The following is a 25,119-nucleotide window of genomic DNA, read 5'->3' on the forward strand; positions in this document are numbered from 1 at the left end:
CTATTTTTTTCAGTAATTTTTTCTTTTAAGAGAAGACATATAGTGCGGTGGTGGTAGCATCAGTTCTTGTTGAATTTTGTTTTCATCCTCTGCAAGTGGATACTTATTTTGCAAACACAGTTTCAAATAGAACGAAGTTCAATTCAATTTCGAAGCTAATGTGAATATAATAACAGGACGGAAACCCAACTTCAAAATTTTTATGTAATTTCCACAGCTTGGAGCTAGATATACGCATATGATTATCAGCCTTGATGAATGAATTGGTGATGTCTGATATTAACTTTCAATGGTACTTCTCTTGAATCCGATAAACACGCAATGAACCACATAGAGTATTTTAAAGACACCATTTGAAAAACAGGTTTCCGCTAGCTAGTGAGTTTTTGTTCACTCTGTGACAAAGATTTAAACTTTAGTTTTTTGGGGTTATAGGGGCAAAAAAAAAGGCACTTAGATTAGGTTACATATTTAATACATGCTATGCTTTACCCCCCCCCCCCCCTAGTGGGCAAATATATAGCCCAAATTTGTTTCTAGACTATTAAATTTTGTCCTATTTTTTTTTATTTCATTAGTATTAACGAAACTTCGCTTATTGCGTGTTTATCGGATTCAAGACAGGTACCCTTTCAATTTGCCGCCTTTCAAGACATAATTTGGAAAAAGGTTTTTCACGTAGCTTAAACTTCATTTGATCAAAACTTTTTTTTAAACTTAATTAAACATTCTTTTAGTTGGTAAAGTAACTTTAATCCGCAAAGTGGCAACAATAAATAGTTTTTTTTTAAAATAATCTTGAAAATATGATCAAGTTCAGTAAATGTAAACAGCTAAACCTATCTAATAATCAAAATGTAAATCCTGGAAAGGGTCTTATTTGTCTCTGCTGCTATCAGAAATCTTTTCTAACTTTTATATGATTTACCGAAAAAAAAACACTTTGGTGTTATATTTCTTGCTTTCCTTCCAATCTCCCTCTTTTTTTGTCTGCTTAAATTGTTTTTGTATATGCAATTTGAATCTTCTAAAAAAAAAAAAATCTCTCTTGGATAAAAAAAATATGCTCACATTTAGCTTTATTATTGATCTGGGGTCCTAGAAACTTTTGAGCATATAACCACTATTTGAGTTGGATGCTTGTTTACGAATTGGGTGTATATTTCTATGTTTTAATCGTTTTTTTTCGCTCCTAGGAACAATAAATGAAGATATCGAAGATCATATTCAAAAGCTTGTTCTAGAGCGTGATGCTGCTCCACATAAGTTCGGATCACTTACTTCTCTTGGAGAGCGTGTTTTTCCTGATACCTCTGCTGTTGGTAGAGAAAAGATACGTTGTGATTTAAGGGAATTACGAGAAAGGTGGGACATGCTGGAAATAAAGATCCTTGATCAACAGAAAAATCAAGAGCTTCTGCTCCAACAGCAAATTAATTACCAAGATACAATTTCTAATGCAACTGCTTGGATTGAAAATGCAGAAAAAATAGTCCCAGCTCTTGACAGTGTTAATTGGACATCTTTGCAAGACCTTCGTTCAAAGCTGGGAAAGAATAAGGTATATTTTCAGTGAACACTCTTTCTGTACTTGCCGCTACTACTATGCCTATTTCAATATCAGTGCGTGTATTTGTAAAAATCTAGAGACCTGGTATCTATTAATTCTGATCTTTGCTAAGAAGTCTTTTCTGCGATACTATTTCTGTCTTTTTCTCGGGAGAGAGAGGTTTTTTTTCTTTCAGGTTGCTACATAAAAAATCATATATTTAAATAACTTTAAGGACCTTCTTGCTTAAGAACTATGTTTTTAGGTCTCTTTTAAAACTGGGAAAGAGCAAGAAATATGTCCAGTCAAAAATATAATATTTAACTGCTAGTATGCCTATTATAATATCATTACACGTCCCTACATAGATTCAGTTCGCTGAAATACGATGATTACGGTCATTGCTGAGAACTTTCCTCTGCATAACCATAACCTTTAGTTATTTTTTTTTGGGGGGGGGGGGTGAGAATAATTCTTAGACCACACTGTTTTCCATTAAAAACAAAAAAAAATTTTAAACATGAAAACGGTTTTAATTTTCAACAAGCAGTGTTAGAAAATTAAAACCCTTTTTCGGTGAGAATAAATATTTTTTATGTATTGGGCTGCTTAAAACCTGTTTTTCAACATATTTCAAGACACTTATCCTTTGTTTAGGTGGGTGGCCGGCGTTTACCCCCCCCCCTCGGCGGTTACCCCCTGGAAACCCCCCCCCCCGCGTGGAAAATACCCCCAAACCCCGGAAAATACCCCCCGCGTAAAATAACCCCCCCCCCCCCGTGGAAATTAAGGCTTTCCAAATTTGAGAATTTTATTTGAGTTTTTTTTTTTTATTTCCGTAGGGGGGAGGAATTTCGGTAGTAAAATTCGAGAATATACCAGTTTTTTCGTTACTTTAGAAATAAATTCGGGCTATAGATTTGCATATTAGGGGGGGGGGGGTAAAGTATAGCAAGTCTGCAAACAAAATGTGTTTGGTCCAATTATTCTGCATATTAGATAGATAGATAGAGAAGTGTATTTTAAAGCCAAACTATAAGGCCATGAACATAGTAAAATAAAATAAATGAAAGGCACAAGTAACATAAACTTTGATCAGCGATCATAATAAAACACTTAAATGAAACACTACAATAACCTAATAAAAGTACTTAATGTTTGGAAAATCGGTCATTGAAAAAAAAAAAACAGTTAAGACTGAGAAAAAACACTTCAATGAAACATTACATTTACTTTTTACTGGGATTTTTTTTTTTTTTTTTTTTTTTTTTTTTTTAGTTAACAAAATATCCAGATACCTCGCTATTCTTCTGTAATTTTTTTAGTGGCAGTGGCCACACCTAGAAGGATTTGTTTTCTGACTTCAAACTGCCCAAATATAGCCCAAATTATGTATTTCCCATCTATTCTGTCACTTATCTTTGTCTTGTCTCATGCTAAGATGAAAGACACTGACGAAGAAACCGGTTTGTCCTCGAGTTTTACACAGCGTAAGCTTGAGTGAGTGCGAATAATACACAAGTACCAAAATTAATTCCCCCTACGGAAATAGAAAAAAAAACTCAAATAAAATTCGCAAATTTGGAAAGCCTTATTTTACACGGGGGGGGGGGGGGTATTTTCTGGGGGGCATTTTACCAGGGGGTATTCGCCGGAGGGGGGGGATAAACGTCTAGAACCGTTTAGGTGTATTTCTGCTGATTGTTTAACCTTTCGACACCACCCACGCAAATAACAATGGCCTTTTCTTTTTCTAGCTAGCGTATTTACAATTTAAAAAAACTTAAGTTCTGGAATTGGTTTCTAGGATAAACAGCATATAGATTTTTTTTCTTAAACGTCTTTGTAGAAATTATGTGGTGCGAGTTGCGTCCACTCCTTAAAAAATATTATACTTCTCGCACTGTAAGGAAAAGTAAGTGTGTGGCAAATGTATAGTTGTAATTTTTATATGATATCGTTTCTTTCTCTTTTTTTGGTCCATGCACTGTCGCAGACTAATATAATAATGCTTAGAAAACTTGGTACTACTTTAGTCAGATTCAGACTTTAAAAGCAATTTTTTCTTTTAATCTCATGATTGGTAAAATCAATCTAAATCAGAAGTAAAACAGCTGAAATTTTCAATTCTTTATGTTATTTCTTATTTTAGCATTTAGATCTTGCTAAAACAAAACAATTTGTTTCAGAATTTGCTACAAGACGCGCAGTCCTATAAACGGCTTATCGGAACAATATGTGAAAAATTCAAGAGCCTTTCTGTGTCACAAGATGCGCATCCATCTTCTGTAAAAACAGACGATCTACTTGAACGTTATTTAGGGTTATGTGAAAACCTTCAATCCAACTGCGAACTTCTTGATTGGGCCCAAGAAAAGATACAAAATTATTTAGATGTGGTGAAATTGCAGAATGATTGGCAAAAGCAAATGTGGGATCGTCTCTCATTATGCTCAGGTAAGTTTCCATCTTATTTATTAGATACAAAAAACATAATGTTGGATCTTTCACCTACGCAAGTGAACACTCATTAAACAGAAATTTGTGGTTTATTAAATTCTTTTTAATCGTTTTGATAGAAGATGTACGCTCTTGAAGTCACCATACATTTGGAACATTGCTGTGCCGGGTTTGTATTGACAACAAATATGCTTTGACTTCATTTGACTCAACTTTGCTGCTCTCTCCATCACGGTCAGACTTAGCTGGTGACTCCACCCTAACGACTAGACAGGCAAAAATTACCTGAGGAAACCTGGTGCCATCTTCTGGACAAGTTTCGTATACAAAAAATATACATATCGACCGATAACCGATTTGTTTTTTCCGATATCAGATAATGACACTGACCGTCATATCGGCCCCATAATATCGATCGGCCGATATATTCGTCGGGCCCTATTAAGGAACCACATTTGATGTCAATTTGTACCAATAGGTTTAGATTTATTCAAAATAAAAGTTAAGGAGTCTGAGCTTGAAGTAACGGTTGGTTGATCTTCCAACTCCAAGTATTCTTTGCCTCTTAGAAGTTGGAGCCCGAAGTTTGAAACGTAACACCAACATATGTTACCATGTATTAGGGTGGTCTCCCGAACATACACCTTGTCAAAATGATCTTGTCTAATTTCTAGTGCGTACAGATGAAATAGCGATCTTGAAGCTGGGCATGGGTATAACTGCCAACCCCTCAGCTGTGAATATCAGAAGAAATGAAAATACTTAATGGATTTATGCCATCATACTTCGCTAAGCCCTCAAACTGTAATTAATTATCACGTCATAATCTTTCAGGTGGCAGCTTAGGTCGTTCTCTCCGTTGCGATAAGGAAGCCCTTTAAATACGAGAGGATGGCCAAAACATAATAGACAAAGACCAGGTGCAGAAAAGCCAAAAAATGACTATTTTTTGCAAATACTGATAAATTTTTGCCATTTGCTGTATTTTTCTAGGTGGTCAAATTGAAACTTCTTAGCCCTTGGTCCTGGCTCAGGTCTTGAGAGCCCTTAAGTAAAGTAGTATTCAAAAGATGTAAAAAATATTTTTATAAATCTTTTGCTGTAAATTATTGACGTAAAATCGTTGTCAAAGTCTTGGAGCAGTTGGGTATCAATGGTTGTATGTAAGAAGTTGATTAGTTCGTTTTAATATATTTGAAAGTGTGACCAAAGGCATAACCTTCGTGCCGAACAATTCCCTTTCCAATGCTCAATATAGCTGCTTTTGTGATGCAGTGCCACCTAAATAAAGAGCCAGATGCCTTCAATGTATTTTCTTCCAGCTGCTTCATATGAAAGGTGTGACTATAGAAACTTGGAAGGGAGCTCATTCTATTGGAAATTTGAGTTTTAGTGCCCATTTCAATAGTCAAAAGTGATTATATGACAAACACCCCTCTCCCGTGCTTTGTGTTAATTACAAAGAACGCTAGAAAACGTTTTCCGAAAAAAAAAATCAAGGTAATGTCAAAATCCATGCTAAAACCTAAGGCACAAAGAAGCAAATTCATATAATAATATAAAGTCAAAGTGAACAGCCATTTCTACCATGGAACCCAGGACAACCAACAAATGAAATGAATCCAATCAAGTTTACATCTCTGTGATTGTATAATGATTTCATTTTTTTCATAATGCTCAATATTGTTATTCATTTAATGTATCAAACAGCTCGTGGTAACGAACTGTAAGTAAGGAGCAACCCGGCTCAATAGTAACCGAAACTCCAAAAAAAACGAAATTTTTATACCAATAGATATATCAAAGCAATCGGATTTTTATGCTGATTTCAAATATATAAATTTCATTAAGATTAGTCTTACCCATCAAAGGTTGCGACCCTGAGAAAATTTTCCTGATTTTCGAAAAAGGGGGGAAAACAGCCCCTAAAAGTCAAGTGATCTCAATGAAAATCACACCATCAGATTCAGCGTATCAGAGAATCCTAGTGTATAGGTTTCAAGCTTCTATCTGCAAAAATGTGGAATTTTGTATTGTGCCAGAAGAAAGATCACGGATGCGTGTTTTTTTTGTTTTTTTCCCCAGGGGTGATCGTATCGACCTAGTGGTCCTAGATTATCGGGAGAGGGCTCATTCGAACGAAAATTAAAAGTTCTAATGCTCTTTGTGAGTGACCAAAATTTTAGAGGGTAACTAGGCCCTCTGCCCCGTTTATCCCGAAATCATTTGATCAAAATTTTGGGATAGCCATTTTGTTCATCATAGTTGAAAGGCCCAATAACTATGCCTTTGGGTATAACATGACCCCCTCCCATAGCCCCAGGGGAAAGGTCTTTAAGTTATAAAAGTTGCCCATTGTTTGCGCATAGTATTTGTTATTGGGATGTAGGCATACATTTTTGGGTAAGGGGGGGGGGACAAATTTTCTGCTGGGATTTTTTCCATGGGGAAGGAAGTTTCCAGGGAGTGAACTTGTCAGTGGAAATTATACACTGTGGGTATTTTCCAGAATTCTTATACAAAATTCTTTTTTTATGTCTTGCTTTCTCTTTTCCGTCTCAATTTTACGCGCAGAGTGCTTAAGAGTAATTGCCCGGGCTAAATTTTCACTGGGATTGAATTGCCTAGAGGATATTTCCATGAGGAGGGGGTTTCTCCTCGGAGGTGGAGCCGAATTTCCTGGCATTATTTAAAAAACGATCAGAAATAAAAAAAAAGGTTTTTCAACTGAAACTAAGGAGCAACATTTAAAATTAAAACGAACAGAAATTATTCCATATATAAAGGGGGTTCCCCCTCCTCAACACCTCGCTCTCTACTCTAAAGTTTGAATTTTTTGCCAATTCTTTAATAGTGACTCCTGAAACAGAAGGGCCGTTTAGTCAGAAAAATGAGACACTTTTTTAAAATGTACTGAAAAACTTTATCGTAAAGAGCGATGTGCTGATGAGGGCGGCAACTCCCATTATATACCTAATACATTTTATTTGTTTTAAGTTTTAATGTTGCTCCTTACTTTCAGTTGAAAAAACTTGTTTTTTTATTCAATTTCTACAAAGGTTGAGGCTCCAAGAATAATATGTAGATTATATATTTTGATGCGTATTGAAAATGGTTCTTTTTTTTCCAATAAGAATCATTTTTTTTTATTGCTTACTTTAGACTAGGGCTTTATGAAACCTTACTGGTCCACAAAAGGTCTCTATAAGCGCTGCAAGATTGATTGAGATCAACATGTATAATATTTACTTCAAGAGCAATCTTCACAAAATTTGAAAAAGATATAGTTTTTCTTCTGCTGAGGCGCCTTAAGACATACGTATGGTCTATTTTTAGAGTAACACAAGGGGCACCTTAAATGCCTGACTGGCACAAAGCATGGGAAAAAAAAATAATAATCGAACCTAGCATTTGATGAAGATAGCCTATGCTTTTTTCTCTCTTTCTTTCCTTTTTATTTTGAAGAAGAAAAAAACACTACAAACTAAGCAAATATTTTATATTGTAACAGATATCGGGGGCTCTAAACACGCACTGATGACAAGAAGGGACAGAGTAAAAGATATCATGGACTCAATCCCTGAGGGCGAATCTCGATTAAATGCAGTTGGAATGTGCATCCAAACTGTTTCTCATCGACTTCCACCCAGAGTCAAGGAAATAATGGAAAGAGATCTCTCTAACGCTAGGTAAGCATTCTTTAACCTTTTAATACTGTCTATTATACTATCAATCACCATTGTTTTAAATGAAGGATTCCTTGAAATAATCCTAAAAAAAAGGAACGCTCGAATTAAAACTATTTTCTGGTCTAACAGTTACAATTTAATAATTAAAATGTTGGAACAAGGTAGAACTTATGCTTAATTGTTTGCTGAAATTAAGGAGATTTCAGGGGCCAGAGAAAAACGGAGAAGAATTCAAAGTACTGGTTCCAAAGTATTTTGTACCACCGTTGTATACGGTAGATAACTATGGTTCGAAATACTATTCATTCTGATGCTCAGGCATGTACAATGCACTGAAAGATAACAAATTAGATTTAAAGTCAAGTTGAGGAAGGACGAGTTTGATTTTGCCTCATCTAGGTAAATATCGTTTTCTTCAAAATGTCAGAAGGAAATATTTCGGCTTTATATCGTTTGAATTGGGATCTCTTCTTTGGGTCGTCATTGAAATAAAACACGATCAAGTTGTACAATTTAAATTAATCGTACATCTAAGGGCCTACATGAGTGGAAGAAGGAACTATTAGAGCCTAAAGGCTCTAATTAGAGCCTTCAATTAGGCTCTAATTAGGGCCTTCAAATTAATCGTACATGTAAGGGCCTACATGACTGGAAGAAGGCACTAATTAAAGCCTAAAGGTTTCTTCGGAAACTTTAATGATGAAAAATAAGTATTTTCTTGGATTTATTTGTGTTTTTGTCTATATTACTAATTACTTAGATAAAGTTTTATTGGTTCGTTGATCTATCCTTTTTCTTCTGGTTTATTGCTGTTTACTCGTGAGCTTTTATGGGACTACATCAATAAATCAATCTTCCAGTGTTTTACAAGCTTTTAATATTGTGTCAGCCAGTTAGAGAGAATAAAAAGTTTAAATGTGAAAAGAAAAACAATAATAAAAGCAACAATTACAAATTATAAAACCTTTGAGCAGCAATAGCTTTTATAACTAAAATTCAAGAAGAGTGTTAAAGCCCAAACTTAGCCAATGTTACCACAGGGGCCCCTTCTCTTTCCCGGATCGTTCAAGTGGCTGTTTAGCATCGATGAAAAAGACAAACTTTCGATATTTTGTTGGAAGCAGGGTCATTATTTTTTTATTTTTCAGTTCGATGAAACATTTTTAGTTACTAATAGGGTATTCCTGAGTATTATTTCACTTGTTTATTGAATATCGATCATTCACATCATATGATAAGGCGGAGTAGAGGAAAAAGAAAAGAAGAAAAAAAACAATAACCCATGAATAAGAAACTCATTAAAGACAACTCTTATCTAAAAAAAAGCTTGCTTTCTTTGTTTATTTAATTATGTGTATTCTGCAAACAAAAGAGAATGCCCTTCTTTATTCGACGCTAAATTTTCATTTTTGGTTCACGGGAAAGAGGAATTATTCTCAATACGTAATTTCAGCGTGTCGCGCTCTAATGTTAGGAAATACCACAGGGAATTGGACACAATGAAAATATATATAAGAGGCAGCTTCCATCCTGTGGTATAAACTGATGGTCAACAGAAAACAGAAGTCAAAAACAGTATCAAACAGTTCGTGGTAACGAACTGTTAGTATGGAGCGACCCGGCTCAATGGTAACCGAAACTGTAGAAAACGGAATTTTGATACCAATAGATACATAAAAAAAAAATCGGATTTTAATGCTGATTTCAAATATGCAAGTTTAATCAAGTTTAGTCCTACTAATCAAAAGTTAGGCACCTGAGCAAATTTGACCGATTTTCGAAAAAAGGGGGAAAGACCCCTAAAAGCTATAGAACCATAATGGAAATCACACCATCATATTCATCGTATCAGAGAACCCTACTGCAGAGGTTTCAAGCTCCTATCTACAAAAATGTGGAATTTTGCATTTTTTGCCAGAAGAAAGATCACGGATGCGTGTGTGTTTATTTGTTTGTTTTTTTTCCAGGGGTGATCGTATCGACCCAGTGGTCGTAGATTATCATGGGAGGGCTCATTGGAACGGAAATTAAAAGTTCTAGTGCCCTTTTTAAGTGACCAAGAAAAGGAGGGCAACTAGGCCCCCTTCCACGCTCATTTTTTTACCAAAGTCACCTGATCAAAATTTTGAGATAGCCATTTTGTTCAGCATGGTCGAAAATATGATAACTATGTCTTTTACGATGACTTAATCCCCCGAAGTCCCCCGGGGGAGGGCTGAAAGTTATGGACTTTACCCACTGTTAACATATAGTATTGGTTATTGGGAAGTATACAGACGTTTTCAGGGGGGATTTTTTCTGGTAGTGGGGGGTGGGTCGGGGGTTATGTGGAAGGATTTTTCCATGAAGGAAGTTTTCATGGGGGAAGGGACATTGCTATGAAAAGGGGGCGCCGGATTTCCCAGCATTATTTAAAAAAAAGATCAGAAATTATATAAAAAAAAAATTTTTTCAACTGAAAGTAAGGAGCAACATCAAAACTTAAAACGACCGAAAACATTACGTATATGATTGGGTTCATCCCCTAGTCAATACCTCGCTCTTTAAGCCAAATATTTTTCAGTACTTTCATAAGAGATATTTATTCTAATTAACGTAATTTTTGATTAAGGGGTCATTTTTAAAGAATTGGAACAAAATTCGAACCTTAGCTTAAAGAGCAAGGTATTGACTAGGGGGGAAGCCTCTAATAGACGTATTAAAAATATGTGAATATAGATGTTAGTTACGTAAGTTAATTCGTAAGTTACGTATATTTATTACTAATAAAAACGTTCATATATAAAATTAAACAAGTTTCGAGAAAGCTATTTAACCAAACGAAAGTAAAATTGATGTTCAAATTTGGTTTTAATTATTCATGTACGGTAAGCTAAAATCAAAACCTGCATTAATTTAAAAACGTTCAAAAATTAAATAAAAAAAACTAGTTTTTTTAACTGAAAGTAAGGAACGACGGTGAAACTTAAAACAAACAGAAATTATTCCGTATGTTAAAGGGGCTGTCCCCTCCTCAACGCCTCGCTCTTTACGCTAAAGTTTGACTTTCTCGCGACTCTATTTTTTGAAACAATGGAAACTTTAGCGTAAAGAGCGAGGCGTTGAGGAGGGGACAGCCCCTTTCATATACGGAATAATTTCTGTTCGTTTCAAGTTTTAACGTCGTTCCTTACTTTCAGTTAAAAAAACTTGTTTTTTTAACTGAAAAAATTTGGGCACAAAAATGCAACTCTGAGACTTCAGGCCCATTACCTTTTACGCAAATATACATCAATGTACGCAAATATACAGCCTCTAATGAGTCAACTTAGTCAAATGAAGCTTTAAAATGAATGTGTATGTTAACTGTTTATTTTATATGAACTGCATGCATTTTTAGGATTAAATGCGCCACCGCGCGGCCGTACTGCCTCTGAGTATAAGAAGCTCAATATATAACTCTCCTATTATTTTTAAATTGATTGGCTACCTTGGAAGTTTTCTGTTGACGGCTTTTTCTCCCTTTTAGTCGTAAAATTGTTGTTTTGTAATGCAAAACGACAGAAAATACCACTTTGATGTGAAATAATTTTTATCTCTGTTTCGAAAATCAAGCAAATTTTCTCAGACTGTTGATGTTTTCGTGAGTATATTGTTATCAATACTCCTGTGTCAAAACTTTTTTAGAGTTTCTGTTTCTATTGGCGCGAATCGCTGCTTAATGACAGTTCGTTACCACGGACTGTTTGATAACTTTGGCTCTCCCGATGCGATCTAGAGCCCGTGCAGTCTGACGCAATTTCAATACGCCTCCTATCGAACGTTTATTGATTTTTTAAATAAGGATTTTAATACCTACTATTTGTATATCTATAACAGGTTTGAACTTGAGAAATTTAGAACAAATGCAGAAGATTTAAGACATGATCTGCAAGAGAGACTTGATCAGTGGCAAGAATACGAGGGACAATTTGATAGACTTCTAACTTGGTTGTCTGAAGCTTAAGCGACTCTGAAAGATTATGCCCCAAAACCAACCCTAGAAAGTAAGCAAGAGCAACTAGAAAAATATCAGGTACGTAAATATGCAACTTGTTGTTGAATATGAGGCATCTTTTAGACTGTAGCAGCAAGTCCTAACAATTGTTATGATATGATGGACTGAAACTCATATTTCTGCTGTGTGGCCGAATGATTACAAGTGTAGAGCTAAGGAAAACTTCGGAACACAAGCAATAACATCAAATTGTCTTAGAAAAAATTAACTAAATCATCTAACTATAATTTTCAGAACTTGGAAGTTCAGTATTAAAGTGAAAAATATTGAATATCCAATCTGTGCGTCTATTCTATTATTAACAACAGGAGTAATAATATAAATCTAGCCCTTATACTTAAAAAAAAAAAATATTTTCACGTGACACTCACTTAATCTAGCTTTAATAAATCCCTTAACCCACGATCCTTCCAAGATCATTAACAATATACCAATATCATTAAAATCCTAGCAAATTAATATATATATATATATATATATATATATATATATATATATATATATATATATATATATATATATATATATACTATATATACTATATACATATATATATATATATATACATATATATATATATATATATATATATATATATATATATATATATATATATATATATATATATATATATATATATATATATATATATATATATATATATATATATATATATATATATATATATATATATATATATATATATATATATATATATATATATATATATATATATATATATATATATATATATATATATATATATATATATATATATATATATATATATATATATATATATATATATATGTATATATATGTGTGTGTATTTTTATTATTTGAAAAATTAAATCAGGTTTTATAGAATACCCAGGGAGGTAATAATGTATACGTAGCGCATGCTTGAAATAGGACAACAGTACTAAAGTAGTGAACAAAATTATGACACAATTTCGTATATCACCTCAAAAAGGACGTACAGATAAAAACAAATTGAGTAAAAATAGTAGAAAGTGTTTTTTTTGTAATTTGATTTAATTGCAAGCTTGTCACACGCCATCAATACTTAATTCTGTGTCGTTGTCATAAAAACTGTCAGTTTCTGAAAAGCAGCCTTGCCACTTGTCTTTATGTTCAATGGTCAATCTTTCTTAATAAAATGTATCTTAGAACAAAATCTTCACTCTTATTTAAACTTCCAGGAAATAATAAATTTCCACTTTGTTGGTTCGTTATGAACTATTTGCTTATGATATCTTACGAAGTAAGTGTGGAGAGAATGGCTTTGGCTAATATATTTGTTGAATGCTTATTAATTTGGCTCTAGAGGTCAAACCTTACCCAATGAGGATAGTTTAGCTCAACTTAGCTATTGATATATGAAGTAACATTGGTTTTCAAACAATAATTTGAACCAGTCTAGAAACAGGCTTAAATCTGTTTAATTATCGACAAGAATTCATCTTATTTTGAGATTGTCAAGCTTTATCGCTTCAAACTAAATTTTTCGAAGAACAATTTATTGCAGAATTTATTCGGTTATTAAATTTTTAGACGAATGGTCTCTTAATTTAGAGTTGAACCTCTTGTTTTGTCTCAACAACCCACTAGTCTGTTACTAAGTATTTGCTTCTAGATCTGTGTAGTAATAACCTCAGTAAAAACTATTTTTGACCAATAGTTTTCACTGCTGAAAACTAAATAAGTACATAAGGTAGGTCATCTGATTATAGTAGTTAGAGTAAAAGAGAAAAATAGTTTCTAATTTAATAGCGCACCAATAACAGTATAAATACAGTCTATGCTTAAGATACTAAATTGTAGTGAAAAAAAAGGAAAAGAAAAAAGAAAAACTAAAATGTTTGACCAAGCCGTAACACAATTTTATATATCTTTAAAAAGTTATACACGGAGAGAGTTTTTCAATGGAAGAAGTTGAAAATGTTTTTTTCTTTATTATTTATATTTCGAGCTTTATTGCACAATTAATACTTTACATAAATATGCTCTTTAAGTTTTTAAGAAAAATTGCCAATTTATACTATCACCAGCTATGTATAATTGTTTTGAATTACTTGAAGATATTAATTTCTCGTTGACGGATTTGAAAACTAAATTAAAAAAGAAGTTAATGTACCCTTAATAATCTGAAATGCAAGAGTGGTTTTTTAAAGTCTGTTTGCACCAATATCAATGTTTTTATGATTTGTAAACCTTACCAAGCTACAGATCTTGTGAGAAAAGATTGGTTGTGAAAATATTTTCACAACCAGTTATGTTTCTTTTTACTACTTCTCGTATATATTATATTATTAAGAGAACATTATATATATATATATATATATATATATATATATATATATATATATATATATATATATATATATATATATATATATATATGTATATATATATATATCTGAATATTTTTAAAGAGGCAATTCGAATAAATACGCATTAAAACACTTTAATATTCCTCAAAAAAATCTCGGAGATTTTTCCCTCGAGATAATTGTTATATCTGATCAAAAAATCTGAATTTTTTCTAGTGGAGTTTTTACATGTTTGTTTTACAAACTGAATTGATTGTGCCTTTGAATGGATTATATCGCTATGTGGGCCTTATATTGAAATATTCTGGCTGTAGTTTAGTAGAATGGACTAATGAGCATGGCATCCTTTTTCATAGGAATTCATGAAGAATGTTGAAGTCCAATCAAGAGCTATTCAAAATTTTGTGGCCTTATCTGATCATCTTGAACAAGTAAGAGCAACCGGGATGCCAATTAAATTTTTCCATTTCTTTTTCCTTCTTTTCTTATTGTATCTTTTTCTTTTTCCTTTTTTTGTTATAATTTTACATATCAACCATGTAATTAGTTTTTTTGAGGGTTTACATTTGTCACTTTCAATTAATGTGCCATAATTTATGAATGTAATGACCTTAGCTTACTGTTTTCGTAAATCTAAACCTTTACTATTTTCTTACCTGTGCTTGTATAATTCCTTATTTTTAAGAAAAAAGAGTGACTGGCTCTAATAAGAAATACAGCTAGTGTTTTTTCATTTTTTACAGAAATGGCGTGTTTAGTTAATACTATTTATACTTAATTCAAAGGGGGAGCTCAATGAAAATTGTTTATATATTTTAACCTGAGGATTAGAAAGATGGTAAGTACAAAAAAGAGGAGTCACAAGTCTTTGCGTCAAAATAAAAACAAAAATGAACTACAAAATAAATTCACCAATTCATTGTAATTAGCACAGTTGGAACCGAAATTTTGAAATCAAAACGCAAAATTAAATGGAAATATTTATCATATCACTAAAATGACAAAAATGTAATTAGGGTCTAGCGGTGTAAAGTGCCAATGGAGGATATATAAGAACTTTTGAGAAAATTAAGTGAGGTGATTGATATATAACTGAACTGCCTAGTTCAGGAAGTCTTTATTTTGACAGTTGACCATAGAAGTTTCTTCAAATTTTATACGATTCTACTTAACCAGTAGTGATAAGCTTTTTATGTTCATTTTATTCAAAAACTGTTTGGGTACATCAATAATTAAATCTAATTTATTATATCTATCCAGTGCTAAAAAAAGGTTGGAATATAATACTATTATTCAAATAGAGTAGCAAGACAAAAAAAAGGCTTGAGCAAACAATTACGCTTTATTTTTCAGAAAACTACTAACTCGAACTAAAAATCAATTAGAACAGTTTTCGCTTAAAAAAGTAAATAGATAGAAAAAGGGAAATTTTACTCGTGCCACCGCCTACCCTACGTTTGATATGTAGGATATGGTCATTATTTTGTAAGTGATATAGCAGAAAAAAAAGGCAAAATTTTAATGATTAAGTTGATAGTAGAAACACTCACGATAGATTGTTCATATATCATCCTTAATTTAGGCATTGATGTACTCTTTGAAGCAAAATGAAGGTGACATTGAACAACTCAGTGAAGATTCTTGTGACTTAATGCAAGCAACGGGAGAAACAAGATTTTCAAGTCATGTCCAAAGGATTACATCGCGCTTCCAGTCCATCCAGGTGACGGCTAAAGAAATACTTAAAAAAGCTGACCAAGATGTAAGCGACCATAAACAGTACCTAGAGAAGTTCAATCAATGCTCTCTTTGGCTCAGTCGGATACAAGAGCGTTTCGAAACGTGTGTTGGGAGTCCAGCTGACCGAGAAACATTAGAAAATCGATTGAAGTCGATCCAAGAAATCTGTCAGTGCAAGTCAGCAGGACTGTCACTATTAAACGGTTCAACAGAATATGGTGAGAAACTGTATTTGAACACATCTGTAGATGGAAAAGAGACAATTCGTGTTCAATTACAAGACCTTCAGACCAAAGTGGATAGCCTTTTTGACAATGCTTCCGCTGTTGAAAGAGAAATCCAAACAAAACTGCAACGGTAGGTTTCTTCTTCTTCATTACTTTTATCTGACTGGTAGAAATATAAAAAATATACGCAATTATCACCTCAGTGAATTGAACTAATTATTATTGCAGAATAAAAGATAAACTTTAAACAAAGCCTCATGAAATTTTATTTTCGATAATCCAGTTATAGAAATGGTTTCTTGCAAAATTTTAATATTTTAGAAGTGACTTTTTAATTTGTATTCCTATAGTCTATTGTTTTTCTTCTTTGTAACATATGCTACGTCATCATAATTCTAGCCAGCTTACCCCTGCCCCCATCTATATCTAAAAATGATGGAGAGTAAAATATTTATTGATAATATGGCGTTGTAACTCAAGTTTTTTAGGTGTAGTCCCAAAAGAATCTTTCCAAGGCTATGAACTGTGAAGGTTTCTTTTATCAGCATATGCAACAAAACAATACACCCACAACGGAGAGCTAAGCTTGCTCTTTCCAACCTTTGGAAGTCTAAAACAATATAAAATCGATATTTGACATTCTATACATTTTAGGAAATGGCTTTAAATTTTATTTAAATAGTTGAAGTTGCTTTCTTTTTTTTGCCTTCTTAGTAGCATCTGAGTTTAATTATAATGTGAAACCTAAAAACAATAAATAGTTCTTAAAGTAGTGATAATACTAAATCTTATTAGTTGAGAAAAGCACAAAGCCAGCAGATTTACTCAGTTGAGAAACATCAGAATTAAGCTTAAAGTTACTGTTTTATCAAAAAGTCAGTTGTATTCGTTTTAAGGAAGAAAATCCTCACGAAAAAAGGTGTTTTACGGTTCAAAGTAAACCTCATTCCATCAAGGTCATGTTTTTGTATCTTAGGTCAGGAGTCAACATCAAGTTCTCTAGTAAGGAGACTAAAGTGTCTCAAACTTAAAATAGTTAGGTCATGTGCGGCTTTAAAAAGATCTTTGTAACTGTTTATAACAATATTGACATCAATCAGAAGGTATAAAGTACTTAATGTAGTTCCCTGGACTGACCCACAAGAGATACTGGCAAAAGTAGACTTCTCCCATTTGAAGAAAGACAAAATTCGACAAAAAACTGCCTTGCATCCTTACAATGAATTCCCTCAATTGAATTTTACAGCTTCATAAAGGACAATTGGCTTGTCCATATTGTTATAGGTCTTGGAAATATCAGCAAAAATAGTGGCCACACCTCAGCCTCTAAATACTTTAAACATATTATCTAACATGATATCTAACAAGACAAAAGAATTGTTCGAACTATGTTCTGGTTTGTATCCAAACTGATTTATCTTTACTTTTCATCATTTACTTACTATCATTTACTTACCAATACTATATTTTATATTTCGGCAAAGACCATCGTAAAGCATCTTCCAAAAACCTTGGAGAGGACTTATGCTTTGGAAATGAGCATAAATTCACTAAGAACACAGGGGAATTTAATTTAGGAATCGAAAAAATAAAATCACGTTTGTAAATATACGAAGAGGCATCATCAACAAGTCCCTGGTTGAAAATGACAGTAAGTCGATAGCTTATTAAATCTGAGCAATTTCTTATACCCCGAACTAGGAAGTCTTCTGGTGACATTTTGGCCAAAATTTTGCGAGCTTTACAAATTTTACTAATGATAAGATTGCGTGTTTTCTTGATTGAAGAAAGTACTCCTATGATTGAAGAGCAGTACCCAGTAGAGATAACGAACCGTTTTGAAAGCCTGTCCCAGCTTTTGGATGTTGAAGTCCTGTGGCACTTTTTTGAAGCTGAAATTAGCGATACAGCTAGAATAGCTCTTGGCTTGAAAGTTCGAATTAAAAAACCATGGGTGTCACAGGAGCCTGTAGACGTTATCACACTACAGAGGCAGGTGAGATTGCAGGGGACATGAAGACCTATCAACATCTCAACGGCGTTAGGAATTAACTGATTCAAAGAGATCTCAAGTCATTCGTTGACACCAAAGCAGATGAGCTACGAGAAGCTACCACGAGGAAGGACGTTGTAAAAGTGTACAAACACCTGCGCGACATCCCTGACCATAATGCTCAATCAATAGAAAGTGTATTATCTGCTGACAGGGTGCCCTTTGAAGACATAATTTCAAAGTTTTCAAGGTGTACTGAACAGTTCTCGTCTCTGCTGAATGCAACCCTTCTATCTTCATCTGTAGTGACTCCTGACATCACCCGCACTGTGATCCGTAAGAATCTCGTTAATTTTGAAAGTAAACCGTTCTTAGTGGTAGAAATTCAAAATGTAGTGAAGAAATTGGTAAAACGCTTAGCTCCTGGCACCTGTGGAATCCCCACTTAGCTTCTGAAGAGTGGTGGTGGTATTACGCTGCTATGGCTCCAAATACTATTCAATGCGATATGGGACTCAGAGATTTACCTGAAAGACTGACGTACAGGAGTGATCCTACGACTGCGGAAGACAAAAGGTTCCAAGAAGGAATGCTCCAACTTTAGAGGGATAAGAGTTCCCTCAGCACCAGGCAAGTGCTTTTTTATGGTGCTGTTGCAGCAATATTTTTCGCACATCCAATGAAAATGTAGAATAGAGCAGGCTGGTTTTTTGCCTGGCCGATTAACGACAGAACAGATATTCACCATAATGCAAATTATTTGGAAGGTGAATGAGTTCCGTCATCAGGCTTTCATTGTTTATTTCTATTTCAAGACAGCATTTGACTCTATTGATCAAGTTTCCCTATGGAATACCCTTTCAAGTACTGGCATCCTGTCAAAATATATCCCCCTACTCCGGGACATGCATCTAGAAACTGAGAGCTGTGTGCAAGTGCAAGTAAACGGTGAACGCAGCACGTTCTTTCCCATAAGAACGAGAGTCAGGCACGGTTGCTCAGTTGCTCCTGAATTATTCAATTTCGTTATAGACCATGGTATGACACGCATGACCCTGAAGCTGAGCTTTGAACTTAAGTACGGAACAGAGTTGTCACCGGTTGTGACTTTTCTGATGGCATAAAACTGGTTGTTAACTCCAAGTCACTGCTGCTCGTGGCTCTGAATACGTCTCAGGAAGAAGCTACCATGACCAGACTATCCATTAACTGGAAGAAAACAAAAGTCATGGTAGTGCAGCCAAAGTCTGACCCCAATAAAAATGAAATTAGTGGATCGCCAAAAACCAAATTGAAGTGTTTGAACATTTCACTTACATTGACTCTATTATATCTTCGGAGAGTTCTATCTGCTACGAAGTTGTTGCCCGCTCGGCCAAAAACTCTGACGTTTTCGGTAGGATGTTTGGAAGAAGCCAGTGATCAAACGAGCTACCAAAATGAAGATCACTGGAGCCTCAGTTTTTTCGATCCTAATGTACGGAACTGAGACTTGGCTTGCAGCTGCAGCTGTTCTGTGCTGTCTAGATGCTCTTCAATCTAAGTCACTCCCGTGAATTGAGGGGATCCGGATCAATGACTGCCTGTGAGGTATGACTTCCCACTTGTCCTTTTCACATCAGACTGCCCAGTGGATCCCTCGCTGGTTCGGACAGGTTCTGCGGCTGCTTGCCCCCACTCCAGCTCAGATTCCTTATAACTTTAACCCAATCAGTACTGACTGGAAACGTCCAAGAGGAAAGCCCAAGCTCCGGTAGAATGATAGTCTCGGGGAATTCCTGGACCAGGTTGAGATTCCGCTGCCAGATGCAGTGGCCTTTGCTGCTGACCGCCCCGCGTGGAGAAGGCTGACACCATTTTCAGCGCTTCCCCGGCATGAGTATTAAGTAAGTAAGTAAGTGGTTTATTAAATTTACTTATTTTTCCTTCCGTGTAAAATTTGCTATGCACTTCAATTAACATCATATGGTCAGCAGCAAATTTGATTCATCTAAACAAGGGTTTTCAGATGTACCTGCTTGTAAAATACTCTATAATTTGGACTTATGGGAATTATCAGTATATTACTGATATATACTAGTTCCCCACAAAAGTAATTAGTATATACATCATGTAACTCTCAAACCAACGAGCTTACTACTAAATAAATAGTAAAATAAGCTAAAGTAACCAGGAAAATTATTTTTTATAACTCAGTTTACAACATGATTATAACTTCTTGTTAATTGCAAAGCTGATAAAATACAAAAGTACTTCTGTTAATTAACCTATTTTACTGTTTTAAGCATTCAAAGCAATCTACCACCATTTGCTCTTTCGCAGTTCCTATAGCCACCATAACTTATGTTTATAATTAACCTAAGAAAATACTTCACAATAGACTTGTTTTTTTTCTTGTTTCTAAATTGGTTTTTATATAGATGGAAGGACTACGAAGATGCCAGAGAAGCTCTTCAGATATGGCTCCGCAATACTGAGAAACAAATACCAAGTCAATTGGAACTGCGATCAACGTTAGACGAGAAACGAAGTCAATTGCAAACATATCGTCTTCTTCTCCATGACGTGGTGACCCATAAGCAAGTTTTACTAGATTGTCGAGATAAAGCTGAAAATCTACCTGACGCTACGGAAAACGGAAAAAAAGAAGTGGATAATTTCTTACATGAAACCAGTAAAAAACATCAAGAGCTGTTAATGAAAATACAGGTAGAAATTCATTTTCTTTCTATAGTTATCTGTGCAAAGCTGATAAAAAAAAATCAATAAATAAAAAAAAAATCAAAAAGATCATTGTTATGGGACAGATGTTGATAGAGGACTATGCTTTCTTTTCTGAGAATGGGAAGTTTACAAAGTGCAACTTATTTTATTTTTCTCATTGTATTGGCTCATGTCTCTCTTTTCCTTTTTGTTTTTAATATGAAATAATAATTGATTAAAAGTGAGCTTCGAAGCTCATCTGTCTTAATTCTTTTTTGTAGACATAAAGAACTGATGTTACTACCAAAAACTCTTCACAGCACTAAGCGGCCTGAAGCCAACACTGCCACACAAGAGTCTTTCCATGCCAGTCTTTTCAGTGTTTCTCTCTTTATTTCCACCCATAAAAAAGTTCCAATTTCATTTAAATCATGTCTTATGGTGTCTGCTAATCCTGCTTTTGCTTGGCCCTAAATGGATTGACAAGGCACAATCATGTATCATCTTTCGTCTTCAAAACTTAGACCTAACCGTTTTAGCCTTTCTCTTATTGTGTCCCTAAACAAAAGGGTCGAACAAAATAAATCTATACAACTTATTGTTAATATGACAATAAGCTATATAGATTCCTTCACATTTTATCTTCTTCACATTCTAACTAGTGCACCTTCTTCACATTTCAAACTGTCCACGTTATTGGACCATACCTGATCACAGCTATTACTGTAGTTTTCACTGATCACAGTTGTCAATGTATATATTTGCCTGTGAAATAGAAGGTCAAATTTTAAAAAATGTTTTGAATTCACTGCTTTTTCTGTTGTTTTTTTTTCCTTTAATTTCCATTGGCGCAATTAAGCCATTGGAGCAAGCCTAAGCCTTATATTCCTGATTTTTTTTTTAGGAATATGCCGAAAAGTACGAGGGCATTGTAAGTGATCATCAGCAGTACATGAAGGCAGTACTAGAAGAAACAGAATGGCTCGAAGCCACTCATCATGCAATTGATCTATGGGGTGATAGCTATATGGAACGAATCTCCTTACATGCCAATCTAGACAGACTTAAGGTATTTTATAGCCCTTAGACATAAGGTATTATATATATATATATATATATATATATATATATATATATATATATATATATATATATATATATATATAGCCATGAAAGATTGATTTAGGGAGTGCAGTAGCGCTGTCTAAGTAAAGAGAAAAGTAGTTTCCATGTAGTATTTATTTTCTATTTTTCCCCACGCCACTTTGCATGGAAAAAGTGGTCCTAGAAACTTTGGAAGTTTCTAGGAGTCTTTTTTAAGACTCAAAAGTGATTAGATGGCAGTCAGCCTCCTTCCTTCCCCTTTTTGTTACCTGTAAAGACATCCTATCAAAATTTTTAATTTTTTTGTTCAAAATGTTGATAGATTCTACAAATATGTCTCGGTGATAACATGACCTTCTGCCGCTCCTGGAGGCAAGGTTTTTATATTTTGCAAGTTGCCGATTTTTCACGCGTGGGTAAAATAATAATGAGGGAAGGGGGGATTTTTTTTACCCCGGGCGTCTGGTTAGCTAGAAACTTTCAGATATCGTTCCAAGGGCTGAGCAAATCATACATTTTGTTGTTGGGATTGGGTGGTGGAGGGGACGGATCTTTCGCTTGGCCAAAATTCCCAGGGCTTCCTAAGATTATATTCTGGAAATGACAGACGTGCCTGAGTAAATCGAAAGGTGTTGTGAGCGCTGAGATTTTCAAATTATTTACAGTGCCTTAAGAATGGCTATAGACACTGAGTTTAAACTTTGATGATGTATTGGAGGGGGAAGGTAGCGGTCAAGTTGACTCTAAATTTTGACGTGGGAGAGACAAAGGTAAATCAAAAGACATTATAATTACTGGGGTCATTGAAATAGCCTGTTTGATATATCTTGGGAAGAGCTTTGGGGATAGCATGTAAACTTTCAAGCACTGTTAGGGAAAGGAAGGTGAGAGGATGGGGTAATAAAAAAAAATATAGTTTTGGGTGGAGGTGAAAGGGACTAAACAATCTTGTGTTCATCCAGACCAAAGTACTGATTTCTCATATTGTAATACAGCTCATATGAGACGTAAAATTCATGGCTAAGGAATGACACAAATCAAGACACTATGTGCTGATAGGTTGTCAAAATTTTATATTAGCCATGTCTGAGGATGTGCTAAGGGTATTAAATAAAGTTTCATTGAATTTTGAGAATCTCGTTGAAAAATAACTAGGAAAGCGTAGAGCTAAATCAAAAGGCACTATGTTGATCCAGGCTATCAAAGTAGTATATTGCAAAGAACGGAAATGGACAATTGAAATAGGAAATCGAAAGTTCTTATTCTTTTTTAAGAGTTGAAAGGGATCGAAAGACAGCCGGCCATCCTTCCTGTCTGTTTTGAATTCGGGAAAGTCACTATGTGTACTCAAAATAGCATATATGCAATATCCCTGGGTGTCTTGGGGAACGGAGTTTAAACTTTCAGGTAGTGTTGGTGTAAAGAAAAGGGGGAGGGTAAAGAAAATTAAATTTAGCTCTGAGGTACGGTGAAGAGTTAAACAATTTTCGTCCCTAATTAAAAGAATCAAGGATAAAAAAAAATGTTTTGACTGTAAAAGATCCTATGGAATTTATAATTTATGTAAGATTAAGTAGTGAGATAAATTAAAAGACATTATTTGCTATAAGTTTGTCAAAATTGGGTATTTGTTATATTTTGGGAATGGCTTACGGTATTGAGTCTATATCAGTAAAGAACATTTTTTTGGGGGGGGGGAGCAGGTGGGTGCTGAATTAAGACTTGGGAAAGGGGTATAGTTATATCAATAGACACTCAGTGCATCCAGTTTATCAAAATACCATAACCGTAATACCCTAGGAACGGGGATAAGCCTTTAAGATTGAAAATAAAAAGTTCTAGTGCTCTTTATAATATTCGAAAATTATTTCGAGGCAGTCTGCCCCCTTCCATGTTATTTTCGCTACCATTTGTGTACCCTAATATATCCGATCAAAATTTTGAGATTGCCATTTTGTTTAAAAGAATCAAAAGGCTTAGTAAATCTGTATTCGGGAATCCCCCTGGAGCAAGGGCTGTAAATTATGCGAATTGCCAGTTTTTTAAACACAGGGTTTATCTTAGAAATAGCTTTGGGGATTGAGGTGAAACTTTTAAAGTGTCTTTGGGTGGGGTTGGGTGTTAACTGGGCCTCAAGTTTTAACTTTGGGGAGGGGCCAGGGTAAATCGAAAGACACTGTCTGATCAATGAAATAGTATATCTGCAGTACCTCGAAAATGGCTTGGTGCTGGAAGTTAAAACAGGTACTCTTTTTAATTCATGTCATTTGATAGCCCTTTTTTATAAATTACCCCAAAATGCATTTATTTAAACAAACAAGCAGCTTCAAAAAATATAATACAATTAGATTCTTATACTAATATTTTAGATCAATATTTATTTCTATTCTAGGTTATAATAAGGTGGGGGGGGGGAGTCTGGATGGCCTAATCTTGTGGAAGACCGAAAATTATGAAGATTTTTAATCTATTTAATAACATTACCCTCCCCATCCACCCAAAATTCTATGGCTAAACGATTATTAAAACGTTTTACACAAAAATTGATGCTATTTAAAATTTGATTAAATTTTCTTTTTTTTGGCAAAATTAAATAACTAACTAAAATCATAATTCATAAGCATAGAAACGGAAAAAAAAATTATTTTACAGATGTTCTTATTATTTAAAAAAAAAACTGTCAATTGAAGACGAACAGAAATTCATTTCAAAAGAGTAATTTTTTGAGCAAAAAGTTTTGCAAAGAAAAGCGAAGGCGTATTTTAGAACTAAGGACTAGCATAAAGAAAGACATAAAATTGCTCAAACTTTCAATGGACAGAAATTACTATCAATGAATAAATGATACCCAAAACGTACAAAACTTAGAATGAATAAATTAGTCAAACTTAAAAAGAAAAGAAATTATCAGAACAGTAGTAGGACCACGTTCTAAATATCAGAACGACATTTGTGCTTTGCTGAAAGCAATTTGTGTTTTGAGCAGTGTTTTTTTATTTGTCAGAACATTTGCACAAAGAAAACAACAAAAATGGTACCTCTAGCCTAATAAGCTTTTACAAATAGGAGTAGGGCTATCTGTTTCCTTCCCCTTCTCTCTAAGTATGTAAACGGCTTCAATGTCATTTGCATTACATTGAAAATTATATATATTTTTATCGTTATGGTTTTATTCGTCAAAACAGCATCAACAACAGCTAAAAAAGAAATAAAATAGATTTAATACCCAAGATTACTGAATAAAACTAATGAAAGTGGAAAGATCCTTCAATACATGATTATATT

General features: G+C 34.1%; 1 protein-coding gene across 1 annotated transcript in view; it reads left to right on the forward strand.

The window, feature by feature from the left end:
* Nucleotides 1–25,119, forward strand: part of LOC148956437 (uncharacterized) — a 570,204-nt gene that overhangs the window by 175,808 nt on the left and 369,277 nt on the right. Inside the window, 8 exon segments of the mRNA XM_089090886.1 lie at nt 1,197–1,561; nt 3,739–4,006; nt 7,521–7,698; nt 11,557–11,752; nt 14,424–14,498; nt 15,650–16,164; nt 20,448–20,736; nt 21,635–21,799. Of these exon segments, the coding sequence (XP_088947012.1) occupies nt 1,197–1,561; nt 3,739–4,006; nt 7,521–7,698; nt 11,557–11,752; nt 14,424–14,498; nt 15,650–16,164; nt 20,448–20,736; nt 21,635–21,799 (2,051 nt within the window).

The sequence above is a fragment of the Artemia sp. Qi Xiang Cuo genome, chromosome 1 (assembly GCF_049724085.1).
Source record: "Artemia sp. Qi Xiang Cuo chromosome 1, ASM4972408v1, whole genome shotgun sequence".
In the NCBI taxonomy this organism is placed as follows: domain Eukaryota; kingdom Metazoa; phylum Arthropoda; class Branchiopoda; order Anostraca; family Artemiidae; genus Artemia; species Artemia sp. Qi Xiang Cuo.